Below are 13022 nucleotides of genomic sequence, written 5' to 3'. Positions count from 1 at the left end.
CTGGCCAGGGCCAGTATTTCCATGTCACGGTGTTCTGCAGTGTGGGTGCAATGAAAGCCGTGTCTTTCCTCTGGAATTGAATTTCATGCCTGAGACTCAGTGGTTAATTTTCTCCGCCTGATGGGCCCCTGTCCTTGTAAATGCTGAAATATACCACAGAATGTATGTCTTTTGCACCAGTTAGGTCGCCTTGCATAGCTCCTACTGTGCTGTACTTATCCCACCCTCTCATAGTGCATTTGTCTCCCTACCTTCCTGGGAAGAGAAGCGGGGGGAGTGGGAAGGTCAGCCTAGGTACTGCCCCACCCTAGGCCAATCGCCCTGCTCACTGAGTACACGCTAGGCCCCCACCTGCCTCCCTGGTCACACCTGTCCCTCCCCCACAGGTGCGTGCAAGCTGTGCTGCAATTGGCAGGGCTCATAGGCTGGGTGGGTTGCACTGGCCGACCCGAAAGCAGCAGCATATGTTCACGCTGGACCCAGGGCTGCAGCTGGCTGTCCCATTCCTAACCATGCCATGGGCTGTCCTGCCATCTACAATACCCAGGGGTCTTCAGAGGAGGAGAGCCCATGTCTGGAGAGTTTATAGCTGAGTTTTGTGGTTGTGGCTGCCCCCAGGTCACTAAGCACAGACTTTCCCTGGTGTCCCTGTTCTAGTGATGGCTCAGACAAGAATCCTGGGTCCCCAGTGTTTATAACCAAACACTCTAGTTTGCCCACATCATGCACCAGCCAGATGGTGCAGGCTGAAGGAAGGATGTGTCGGCCTTTCCTCCATATCTGCTTCTGAGCAGCTTATTTCCCCTCTGCTCTTAGACCCAGCAGAATCCATTCCTACCATCCTAGATGGCTTTCAGTCCAGGGAGCTAAAGGCAGGCCAGCTGGTGGAGCTTCCATGCATCGCCTCCGGGTACCCAAACCCAGCCATCCGGTGGATCAAGGACGGGCGCCCACTCCCTGCAGACAGCAGGTGGACCAAGCGCATCACAGGACTGACAATCAGTGACCTGCGCGTGGAGGACAGTGGGACCTACATCTGTGAGGTCACAAACACCTTCGGGTCGGCAGAGGTCACCGGGACCCTCACAGTCATAGGTGAGAGCTGACCAAACAATGGAGAATGTAAAGTTATGGGCCTCCCCATTGTACATCTGGGGAAGGGGGGGGGGGGCAGGGGGCACATCTGGGGAATGGGGGGTGGGGGCAGGGGGCACATCTCTAGAAAGCATCCATCCACCTCTTCAGAGACAGTAATCCTGTTTTTTGTTCATCTCATTTTATTAATATTGGAGCTGGGCATGGGCCAAGATGGTGAATCCCACCCCCTCCCACTTCCAAACTTTGTGTCCAGTGGGATCTAAGGGCCACGGTTCAGGCCCATCTTTGCTCAGATCAGAAAGGGCCTTCCTGAACTCCCCAGAGCCTGAACAATCAGCCAAAGTGGGTGTTAAAGGGGAGTCGTGACTGCTGCTGGATAGCCCAGTGCTGCAATGGAGTTTGGATTTCAATTCTCTCGTGCACGTTGGGTTTGGTTGCCCAGATGCCTTGGGCAGCGTGGGTTTTACATGCCTTGGGTTATGTTCTGTGTGTTAATGTTATGGCCCATTTTACTGGCTTCTCCTTAAAAATCAGTAATAGTTAGGTGCGCAACTGGATTTCATTGATCATGCCCCGGGGTGGGGGTGTCCTCTCCAACCTCCCAAAGTCCTGGCCCGGCGTTCCTTGGCCTTTTGTTAAATCTGGGATGGATTGTCTGGGGGCAGCCCCCTCTGGGGTTGTTCCAAAGTTCTGGTCAGGAATCTGGAGACACACCCAGGGTCATCCCAGGGCTGTTGATTTGCATGGGGCAGGTGGTTCTGAGGGATTGTAGCATGGCTATTGCTTGTCTCCGTTCCAGAACTGCATGAGATGGGTGGGTGATCAGAACGACATAGCCCTCTGGGCGCTAGCTGTTGTACAAAGCCTTGTACATCGCAGGCTCGGGACGTTAACTGCGCTGTGTGCCGGAGCACATTGTGGTGTTACATGCCCAGCTCAGAGCATTTGAAAGAAGTTTGTTTGTTTATATCGCAGCAACATATCTCCGAGAGCTCCAGATTTACCATCTTAATGGAGGGAACAGACTGGAATTGGTGGAAAACCAGAGCGCTACATTGAGAGACTTTCAATGTGTGACATGTTGCGTTTTGTTTGATTTTATATTTAATAAACTCCAGCCAAACAGTAAATTCTGTCACGTGTTGGTCCTGGGGGTCTCCTCTGTCCCCAGTAACCCAGCTGTGTAGCATGCCACTGGGGATGGGGGGCATGTTTGCCTCAGCTCTTGCAGCGACACTCAGCATGTTCTGCGTGTCTGTGGAGGAGCAGGTGGGCGTGCATGGGGCTGGATCAGAAGGGGAGGCCCCACCCAACAGAACAGCGTGCTTAGCGAGCAGCTCCAAGGAAGTCTCTGCTCAGAGCAGGCCTGTCACACCTAGCACATCAGCCGGCTGTGATGTCTACTTCCAAACGCAGCCAGCCTCTTCACGCCTGCCAGGGCAGCTCCTGTGCAGTCCAAGCGAAAACGATACAGAAGGGAGGCACTGCCTGCCCCTCGCGCTCCTGGCTGGTGGGCATGTTGTCTGCACCACGCAGAGAAGCGTGTGTGGGGGTGACAGTAAGATAAGGGGCCCTTGCTGCAGACTCTGAGGAAGGTCAGGGACACACCTGGCTTATTGTGCACTGACATTTCACGTGCAGTCAGGCTAAAGCTTCCCGGGGAGAGAAGGGAGAGAGACCACGTTGATCAAGGGACTAACAGAGTGCGCTGTGCAAGGAGTGCTCCGTCTCCCAGCCAAGCTGGTGCCGGCCGCCACGCCAGCCTGGCCCTGCCCCTGCGCTGTGATGGCTCCTCCGGGCTGTGATGGATACAGTTTCACTAACACCCTGCCCCTTCCCCCCATCTAGCCCCCATCAGGGGTAGGTTTTGTGTAATGCTCCTGCTTCCGGCAAGCCCCCTTTCCCCTCACCAAATCAATTCTTGCTCCTGACTCAGTGGCTAATGGAAAGGAGCAGGAGGCTGAGCCTGCAGCTGGTCTACCTTTCCCAGGAGTTTGCTGGCTGAGGCAGACTCCTGACCCCAGCCAGCGAACACACGTTTGGATGCAAATTGCCTTGTCTACACTAGGAGTTGAGCGTGTGCTCACTAGTGCATGTTGAAAACACACCTGGTTCCTAGTGAAGCCAAGGCCTTGCTGTGCTCACTGCGGCTGGTCACTTGCAGCGTTCCTGACAGCAGCTTGCTGGCATCCTCCTGCTGCAGCCCAGGGAGTAGAAGGGAGACCTCGCTGCTACTCAGCATGATGGGGCCAGATCACACCCTGGTGCAGCTCGGCTGGTGCCACTCGGGTTCCTCTGGGGCCCTCCACCGCCTGTGCCGAGAGAGCGATCGCTAGATCATTTTCCCAGGCCATGAGCCCTGAGTGTTTTTTCTCTTGCCTCCCACCCTGTCTTGCACAGACCCTCTGCACGTGAGCCTCACGCCAAAGAAGCTGAAGACAGGCATTGGCAGCACAGTCATCCTCTCCTGTGCCCTCAGCGGCTCGCCCGAGTACACCCTCCGTTGGTACCGCAACACAGACCTGGTGGTGCTGGACAACTATATCTCCATCCGGGGGATTAGCAATGAGACTCTCCTCATCACTGCTGCACAGAAGAGTCACTCTGGGGCCTACCAGTGTTTCGCCACCCGGAAAGCCCAAACGGCGCAGGACTTCTCCATCATTGCACTGGAGGGTGAGTCGGCTTCTCGGAAATGACGGTGAGGAGGAGAGTCAAAGGGGCTCTCCAGCATCCTCTGCCACCCCTGGAAGCTCTGTGTGCAAACAAGTGCAAGGGAGATTTACAGCATCCCTAGGAGAGGAGAATGTTGCCCATTAATTAGACCCTACTCCCCTACTTCCTGGCCTGTGCGTACTGGCCAGTGGGCTCCAGAGCTGTCTCCACACACCCCTCTGCGTCCTGTGCTGGCAAAGTTTGCCCACTTCTGCACCTGGAAGCGAAGAGGTTCTGCTATGCCAAGCTCTCCCCAAGTGCTTGGATGCTCCCAGCGCTCCCAAGGTGCTTCACAACAGTTCACTGAACTACTCCATGCAATGCCCATGTGATGTAGGAGTCACTCAACCCAGCACTGAAATGCAGCTATTTCTGGGGAGAACCAATGCTTATTTAACAGCACCTAGCAACTCTGCCCAGTATTTCAGGAAAGGGAGGGAAGAAGAATTCCTGTCTGCAGGAGGAGTTAGGTGAGGCTGAATGTACTTCCCAGACATGGTGTGGTCAGGAAGGTGCGGTCCTTTAGTGAAGGTCCTAGGGCACTTTTGATAACAGGTGTAAGCTGCTGTAGTAACTGCAGGGAGAGAACCATAGCTGGGCCCTGTCCTCTGCAGAGAGGGTCTGTACCAAGAAAGCAAAAGAAGCGACAGTGGGGAAAGGAGGAGCTGCCAGGTGGGGCTCATGGTGGTGCCCTGGCCTTGGGTCTGGGCCTATCCTCCCCTGAGGCATTCTCCCTTCTCTGCCTCCAAGCAGTGTCCTTCCTTCGAGAGCATGTGCCAGGGGAGAGGCTGGGCCCTGTGTCCCTGCCGTCTCACGCTCCCTTTTACGTCTCATCTGAAAAAGGCTACTAAGCTGATGTCCCCCCAGTTCTCACCAACCCTGTTGAAAGCAGCAGCCTTCCTCCTTGGGGAATGCAGGCTAGGATGATGGGGCCCTGGCCAGGGCGTATGGAGTGTCAGGCACGTTCACCCCATTGATTTGTTGTTGTTTGTTTGTGTTGTGGAAACACTAGGGGTTCTGGTCCAGGCCTGTGGCTCCGTTGTGCTGGGCCCTGGACAAACAGAACAGGACGCCCCTGCCCCCAGAGAACACACAGTCTAAGCAGTGTTTAAAACCCTCACTCCAGCTTGTGCCTAAACGCAACTGCTTGTGACGGCCCCAGCCTGAAGCCCTAACATGTCCCTCTCCGGGTGTGTCTCCTAGATGGGACCCCCCGGATCGTCTCCTCCTTCAGCGAGAAAGTGGTCAACCCGGGCGAGCAGTTCTCCCTGATGTGTGCCGCCAAGGGCGCTCCTCCACCCACCATCACCTGGGCCTTGGACGATGAGCCCATCCAGAGGGACAACGGGCACCGCACCAACCAGTACACCATGTCGGACGGCACCACAGTGAGCCACATGAACGTGACCAGCCCGCAGATCAAGGATGGAGGAGTGTACCGGTGCGCCGCGCGGAACTCAGTGGGCAGCGCCGAATACCAAGCGCGAATAAACGTAAGAGGTGCCTGTCTACTTTTAAATATCAGCATAGGACTTGTACTGGGCTTTGTTCTGTTCTGTTTTTTGGTAGAATCTCTCTTCTTTTGTGCCATTCCACCCAGCTCCCCCGCTGCCCTGCCGTACTTTTAAAGTTGCTTCAAATCATCAGCATGCACTTGGTCGAACAAACCTTCCCCGTGGCTCATCAAGTAAGGCAGAATATGGGGAGCATACGGAACTCATTGCCTCAAGATAATATTGAGGCCAAAAGCTTAGCAGGAATCCCAGAAGAATCGAGTGTTTACGTGGCTGTTGTGGACATCGACAGCCCTGAGGAGTGTAGTGAACCCCCATGCTGCTCTGCCAAAGCTAAGCTTCAGCAATGGGAAATGGGTTGCACCCTCTGAAGTATCTGGTGCTGGCCGCTGTCGGAGATGGGGCTGGACGGGCCCTGGCTAGCCATCCCGAGGTGCTTGGCTCTCCCATTCCAAACATTTTGTAACAGAGTGAGGCAAACGGCTCAGTTCGTAAAGCAGAGCCCTGTCTCATGAGCCAGCTCTCGGAAAGTGGCTCTGCACTGTTCCTGGGGCATTGTCAGGGTCACCGTGCTGCAGAGGTGCTGACTGAGGAAGCCCCGTGCATCTCAGCAGCACGTGGTTCCCTGCCCCTCAGGGGTTATGTTCCAGGGCTACACTGGGCCAGACTGCAGATCCAGACTCCCCCAGAGCTGGCGGCTGTCACATGCCAGAGACGTTCATTGCAATTTCCACCTTCAAGCTGCATGTCCTTTCCATTTCTTTTTCTGCAAAGTTTGTGGGAGAAGTTAACGCTCATCAAAGTGCAGGATTTTGGTGCTGGAAGTTAGGAAGAATGCGAGCTTCATATGCCCCGCCCTGCCAATGCAAACCAGTTCTGACCTGCAGCAGCCCCCTTCCAGTCCTGCCCCATTGCCCCAGCTTTGCCAGTGTAACTTGCTCCTGATCTGCTCCACCTCCTACTATTTCAATCTGGGCAGTGGGGAGAAATCCCTCTTCTCCTCCCTCCTAATCCTAATGCATCTTGGTCCTAACCTGCAGTGTCGTCTGCAGCACCTCCAGCAATACCAGCCATTGGTTTCTGAGCAGATATTGCCAACTGTACCAACTATTGCATTTGGGAGGAGCTGCCAATTTAATTCCCACTACAGCCCTGGGAGGATTTGGGACCCAGCTCCCCAGAGATGAGAGCTAGCACACTCACCCACTCTGCTCTCATGCTGTTGATCAAAGTGCAGTTGGTAAATGTCTGTTCCCCTGGAGACAGGTTCCAGCTGATCGCATGCCCAGTCCCAGGGTGTGAGCAGTTGTGATGACCCACAGGAGTGTGCCCTGCAAAGCCTCTGCCTAACTTTCCCCGACTTGTTTTAACTGCCCAGTGCCTTCGGACCCTGCCTCACCTCTGACCTGTCCACCTCATAACTCTGACTCTGTCCTTCCTTCCTAGCACTAACTGCCCATAGGTATTGTAATGTGTATTAGACCCGAGGGCGAGCCAATTTGTTAAATCATGACAAATGAGCTGAATTTTCCCTTTGATTTGTCAGAGCTGTATTTTCTTTGTCTGCTCAAATCCATTGTGCTGTTCATCATTCCTCTTGTTATGGTTGGAGCATGCTGCTGTTTGCATTACAGGGACTTCTGGTGGGCAAAATTCTAAGGCACAAGGTACAGTATTAGCCGGTGACTGTTCACGCTTCTGATTGTATAGGTATGAACTAGACAAAGCCAAAAGTAACATTATTTTATCTACCAGAAGCAAGTTTGAATGGCTGTGTTCATCTGTGTCTCCGGTTTGCCATGGATCTAGTACTGTTTGTCTGGAAGTCCAGTGAAGCTGGGCTTTGGCAGCCGTTTATCACTAAATCTGGAGCAGGTTCATCGCTTAGCAATGGGAATCACTAGCAAAGTTTGTTGTTGAACTTTTTGTTTTTTAACTACAGATCCCTAGATTAGAATGCAGGGTTCCTTAGCCTGGGTGCATGCACATCCCTCCCACAGGGTCAAGGGGCTGTTCATCAGGAGCAAGTTTTTACTCCCACTTTTACACACCCACCCACACCCTTTCTTTTCTGCTGGTCAGGAAGCCAGTATTCCGTGGCCAGTACAATGCACAGCTGTGTGTTCCCGAGTAATGGCAGCTCAAAGTGAGTTAGCTGGGTCTGAAGCTACCAGTGCTGCATTTGAGTCAAGAGGCAGGCAGGCAGGGTTGGGAGCTCTAGGTTGCCTGGTTTGTTTCCACTCCACCCCAGAACTGTCTGGAGGTGTGCAGCCCTTTTCCGCTTCAGTCCTCAGGGGAGAACTTTGTGGCTGATGCCTCTTATAAGATGCTTTTTTCTTTGCTGGGTGTTTTCTTTTGATGGACTCTCCGTTTTTGAAGTCGTATCCCATCAGCACCCCAGAGCGACGGGTGGCAGGAAGAGAGTTTTTAAATCAATTTTTTATATTATTTCCCAATTGCTTTGGAGCATTGGAAGTGATGGCTTTACCAGAACATGAGGTAGCTGAAAGCGTCACCAAAGCACTTTCCCTCACTTCTGCCTCCCTCCACCCCCAATCTCATCTTATTTTCAGAGTTTCCAGGAAAACTCCCCCAATTGGGGAATCCCTTCTCAGTAACTTTTGGAGAGAGGGAGTAGGAGAGATAGGAAAAGCATTAAAAAGCGAAAGCAGCAAACTGCTTTTGAATGCGTTTGTTTTACATGCCAAGGAAATGGATCTTCTGTAGGAGCGTCCTGCATACCTGATAAAGTGGGAGTTCTGCAGTTCACCGCAGGCTGGGAGCCTAGATACAGTTGATCTTTACACTGTAGGTGGAGTATTAGGTTGCTGTTTCTTTTGAGCAACAGCTGAGATAAACAGGAGAACAGTACAGTTGTTGATCTAAGAAACATGGTGTTGAAATACTCAAGTGTAGTGTTCTCTTGATCCATAAACCAGTCTCAAAGCCAGATAGAAACCACTAAGCGGTGTATCCCCAGCTGGAGGCTCAGGCAGGCTGATTTTTAAAGTTGAGTTAAAATAGTTTGAGGTAGGTGGCATAAGGTCCTGCTCCCGGCATATTCCTTCAGCAAGAGGGGGTAGCTTTGTTTTTAAAGAGACATGCAGGGCAGCTGGGAGTGTTAGAAACTGAATGGAGCTTAGGGAAGCAGGGCAGAAACATACAGTTTGTCCCTAGCATTAGCAGGGGTGGGTTCAGAGGTGTGCAGAGAGTGCCCCGGGGACAGAACTTTCACAGCTGAGCATGGAAGTGACACCCATACAATTTGGCTGTGATTTTGAAAAGCAGCTAAGTAGTTCTGGAGCAAGTGTTCCAGTGACTTTCAGTGGGGGGCGTGCGCCCTTTGGAATATCTCACCCTTTGTGCACCAGTGACTGGTGCCAAAGTTTGTCAAAAGCTGGCTCTGCAATTTCTGAGTGCGTGCAGGATGGGGGGGCACCCATATTTGAGCTGTTGCCTCCCCCTTCCCAAACACGAGCAAACCCTAAGTGTTTATCTTGCCTCATTTGCCTACGAAATGTGCTCTGAAATACCAACAGATCTGTGTGCAAACAGATTGCTCTTCGGAATTAACCTAGCCTGCCTCTTTCATCCTTCCCACAATTTAGGTCCCCCGAGTATCCGAGCCATGAAGAATATAACGGCAGTGGCGGGTAGGGACACCTTCATCAACTGCCGGGTGATCGGGTATCCGTACTATTCCATCAAGTGGTACAAGGATGCCTTGCTGCTTCCAGATAACCACCGCCAGGTGGTCTTTGAGAACGGGACCCTTAAGCTGATGGATGTACAGAAGGGCATGGATGAAGGGGAGTATCTCTGCAGCGTCCTGATCCAGCCGCAGCTTTCCATCAGCCAGAGCGTCCACGTTACCGTGAAAGGTAGGAGGTTGGGAGCTCTAACACTGCCCCTGGCTTTAACAGGGGACTCACTCTCCTACTATGGTATCCTGCCAGTTCTCTGAGTCTCTCGTGTGCTAGTTGCAGGTGACTTTCAGGGAGGTGCCTGTTGTAGCCAGCAGCCCAGCTGGCTAATTTCAGCATTGTCCTTTTGGCGATCTCTCTCTCTGATGCGTGGCAACCAGAGAGTCAGAGCTGTCCCACCATCCCTGGGTTTTATTGGGGCAGGAGACCAAGAGAACACAGTCATCTCAGCCTGGTTTGGTCTTGGGGAGCCCAGCAGTGGGGAGGGGAGAAAGGGTAACAGTCAGGAACGCTGCTGTAAAATCCCCAATCTCTTGCCTGTGACATGTTTTTTGCCGGAGCCTTTGCCAATTGCTAGTCCCAGGCAATCTTGACAGATGCTGCAAGAGGCACCTCTCCCTTCCCATGCTCTTCTGGACCTTTCGGCTGCACTGACTAATCTGCCTCCCACCCACAGCCCCGGGGACACCAAGAGCTCCCCGTGCTCAGTTGCAAATGTACAAATTCTTCCCCAGGGGTCGCACATTTGGGGGCCAGGCAGAGCAGAGGTCGCACTCGAATAAGTTTGAGCACGTTGCTGCTGTGGGATGAAGGTGGATAAGCCAAGCAGGGAAGCATCTTGCTCCATTGGACACACCAGGGGCTCTTTGGCCAGACCGTGGACTTGCAGTGCAAATGTTCCATGGGTCCAAGATCAATTCTCATCCTCCTGGGTTAGCTGCTGCTGCCCCAGTGAATTAGTTCAGTTACTGCTGAATAACTGCCTGGACCTGCTGCTCCCTGTGCTGCCCCTCTCCATAGTGTATCCATTTCCCATTACAAGCAATGGAGCAAGAATTGACAGTGTAAACACAAAGTATTAAAACATCTAACCTTTGCTCAGATCACCTTCGTTGGGGTTTTGCTGTGTGTGTTAGCTTTTAAAAAAATAATACACTCAGTCTTCCGAGCATACAGAACATCTTAAAAGCTTCTACAGCCCATCAATTATTCAGCCCCATTCAGGGAGCTATCAGTCCTAATGAATTGAATCTGATGCATTCCATTCCAGTGACTTGCTGAGATTGTGTTATGAGCATGCGATGCTACAGTATCTTCCATCCTCAGGGTTGTTGGGGCTCCTTAGCCTGTCGCCAGGTTGGTGGGTGCAGTAAATCATTTAGACAAACACAGCCACAGCTGGGGAGAGAGGAGGGCAGTTCTTTCTCTCAGTCTCGCGGAGCCGAGTGTTTCTGGAATGCCCTTCAGTTCTGCAGTGGGTTTTGTTCTGATGCCCCATCCTTCAGATTCTCATTAGGAATTGGGTTAGCAGGAGCATGCATCCGTGCTGATTATGGATTCTGCCACTTGATTAGCTAGTACTCTTCTCCAAGGCTTTGCAAAAGGAACATGGAGGAAACTGTGTACTGTAGATGGCACGGATCAGAGAGCTACAGAAAGGCCTTCTCTGTCATCGGGAGCCCTACAGGGTTGGTAACTGTGCTGGGTGTCTTTGCTAGCAAGAGCTTTTTTATTTTGGAAGCCACTACCCCTGAAAGGGATTAACACAATCTCTCAAAACGACACAATGCATTCAGCAGCACTTGCTAGTGCACTGAAGTTGATGGGCTGCCAGGCATCCTGGCAACTGGTCACGCAGGGTGCAGGGGGATTCCAAGTGAGGATACCTTGGGTGAGTTCCTTGTGGAGTAGGCTCAGGGTAGACAGTTTGGGAGTGTGGCAGTAAGACACCTGTTGTCCGTATGTTTGGGAGCCCTTGATGCTTGTGTGAAACGAGTGATAGGAAAGCTGGGAAGAGGGAGAAGACATTTGCATTGCTTCTTCTTGTCACAAATCCCATCTGCACCTTACACTTCATGCTACAGTTTATCTGAGATTTTATTGCTGGTTTGAGCTTTACAATACTCATTGGGCTCCTGTGGGGAGAGCTGACCCTTGTGCATTGTCAATACAGGTTTACAGTAACAAAGCCAAACTTGGAATGAAACCGTCATGTTTTCTGAGAAAATCATGTGAAATCCTGAGCTTGCACCAAACCCTAAATCTCTCCTGCTTCACTCAGGGATACCAATCTCAGTAATGTCCTATACACCTGCATAGTCTAGTGTAGGTGCAAAAGCTCAGGACAAAATGTCCATAAGCTGGCATGGTGTTTCGGTGCAAAAGGGGGAGCTTACAAGGAGCACCTGGAGTCTGCAGTGGAGAATGGTGTTTGTGTGTGTGTGTGTCTCTCTCTCTCTCTGAGAGGCAGCTGCATTGAGGAATGGAGCCTCCCAGCAAAAGAACTCATTCTGCAAAGGCAGGCAGCAGGGGTCTCCTCACTTGAGATGCTTTGAGAACTAGGTTGGCAGTAGGAAAACATTTCAGCAGGGGACAGCCCACCGACCTCCCTGCTCATTTCTCGTGCTGCATGCGGCAGCGTTATGTTTTTGTTAGCTAGCAGTACAATTTTTCTTTACCAACACAAACCCGCACTTACGGAAAAAGTTCCCTAAGTCTCATAAGCTAGAAAGGTTTTCTCTTTTTTGTGTGTAATGGTTGGAGATGCATTCCCCACTTACGTAAAATTTGAGTTATGCAAGGTGTTCCAGAACAGACCGTTTGCATAAGTCGGGGAGCATCCGTATTTCTGTGTTTGAGAGAGAGAGAGAGAGAGAAAGCGCCTGTGTGGATGTGTGCACATAAAGCACAACATAATTCAACTTTTCTCAATCTCTAGAAGGTGCCATTAGAGAATGCTGAAGTTGAGCTGCAGACCCGTATATTCTGGGTTCCCGTTGATATGCAAACCCTTCGGAGCCTGGATTTACTGTCTTGATCAGTAGTTGGTGACAGTTGTAGAAAGAAAGTTGAGCTGATGTAAATGTTCTCGGTCTGGCTGACAGGGCCATTCTGATTGGAAGGCAGACATGTTTATTTCATCTGCAGCATGGCTGGTTAGAATTTATGCCAGAATTTAGATGTTGTTTGTTTGTTTATTTATATATTTATTGGCCATCAGATAAAAGACCCATGGAAAAAAATTGAGAATGCATTGGAAAGCAATCTGAGCTGCTCCAAAGACCAGAGTAAATAAATATAACAGTATATACATATAGACTATGCAATGGCATGGAATGCTGGAAAGCTTTTATTGCCACAAGTGCCAGGTGGTCACATTAAGTGCCACAAGTGAGTTATGCAGGTCTTCCGAAGCAAGTGATATTATAAGCTTTATAGCACCCCTTGCACCTGTGCCTAGTGTGTTCGTGCTAGTTTGTTTTTTTTTAAAATCCTCGTCCTGTTTTTATGTCTCCAGCTGCTTTTCGCTCTTTGGGGGCCAGTCACTTTTGAGCTGATTCTGTGGGTGTGCTCCACATAGAGATCTCCCCAGGAGTGGTGTGAATGGGAATTGCTTGGGACAGGAAGGACTTTGAGGTGCTTTCTCTGGCTGCTCCCTGTAGTGGTATGACTAGGGGGCATGCAGTGGAGTGGGGAGCAGTAATGGTTTGGAGATGGCTGCGTTACCCATGTTCCTACAGAGTCACCTTGTCCTGACCTCCAGACCAGGCTGAGGGTGTGGGACCAGATCTCCTCGCCCCGGGACCAAGTTCTGTCAATGATGCTGCCTAGACTGGGCTGAAACAAAGGGTGTGTCTACACTGCAGCTGTGAATGAGCCTCCCAGCTCGGGCAGACGAGTTGCACTTGCAGGGCTCCAGTTAGTGAGCTAAAAATAGCTGTGTGGATGTTCTGACTTGGGCTTGGGCAGGAGCTGGGGTGCTGATGCCTAC

The 13022-nt window shown here is 51.6% G+C and overlaps 1 protein-coding gene across 2 annotated transcripts in view; it reads left to right on the top strand.

Annotated features, from left to right (window-relative positions):
* DSCAML1 (DS cell adhesion molecule like 1) overlaps positions 1-13022 on the top strand; it is a 323770-nt gene that overhangs the window by 195177 nt on the left and 115571 nt on the right. The window contains exons 5-8 of one of the 2 annotated variants that reach the window (XM_075073502.1): positions 817-1095; positions 3499-3774; positions 5017-5313; positions 8936-9208. In XM_075073502.1, coding sequence (XP_074929603.1) covers positions 817-1095; positions 3499-3774; positions 5017-5313; positions 8936-9208 — 1125 coding nt within the window. Of the gene's footprint in view, positions 1-816; positions 1096-3498; positions 3775-5016; positions 5314-8935; positions 9209-13022 lie in introns of those variants that run through there. The other variant, XM_075073503.1, reaches the window with a different exon arrangement.

Source organism: Chelonoidis abingdonii, chromosome 18 (assembly GCF_003597395.2).
Source record: "Chelonoidis abingdonii isolate Lonesome George chromosome 18, CheloAbing_2.0, whole genome shotgun sequence".
NCBI classification, from domain to species: Eukaryota; Metazoa; Chordata; order Testudines; family Testudinidae; genus Chelonoidis; species Chelonoidis abingdonii.
Note: the sequence above shows the minus strand (reverse complement) of the source record. Positions and strands in the feature narration are given on the sequence as shown.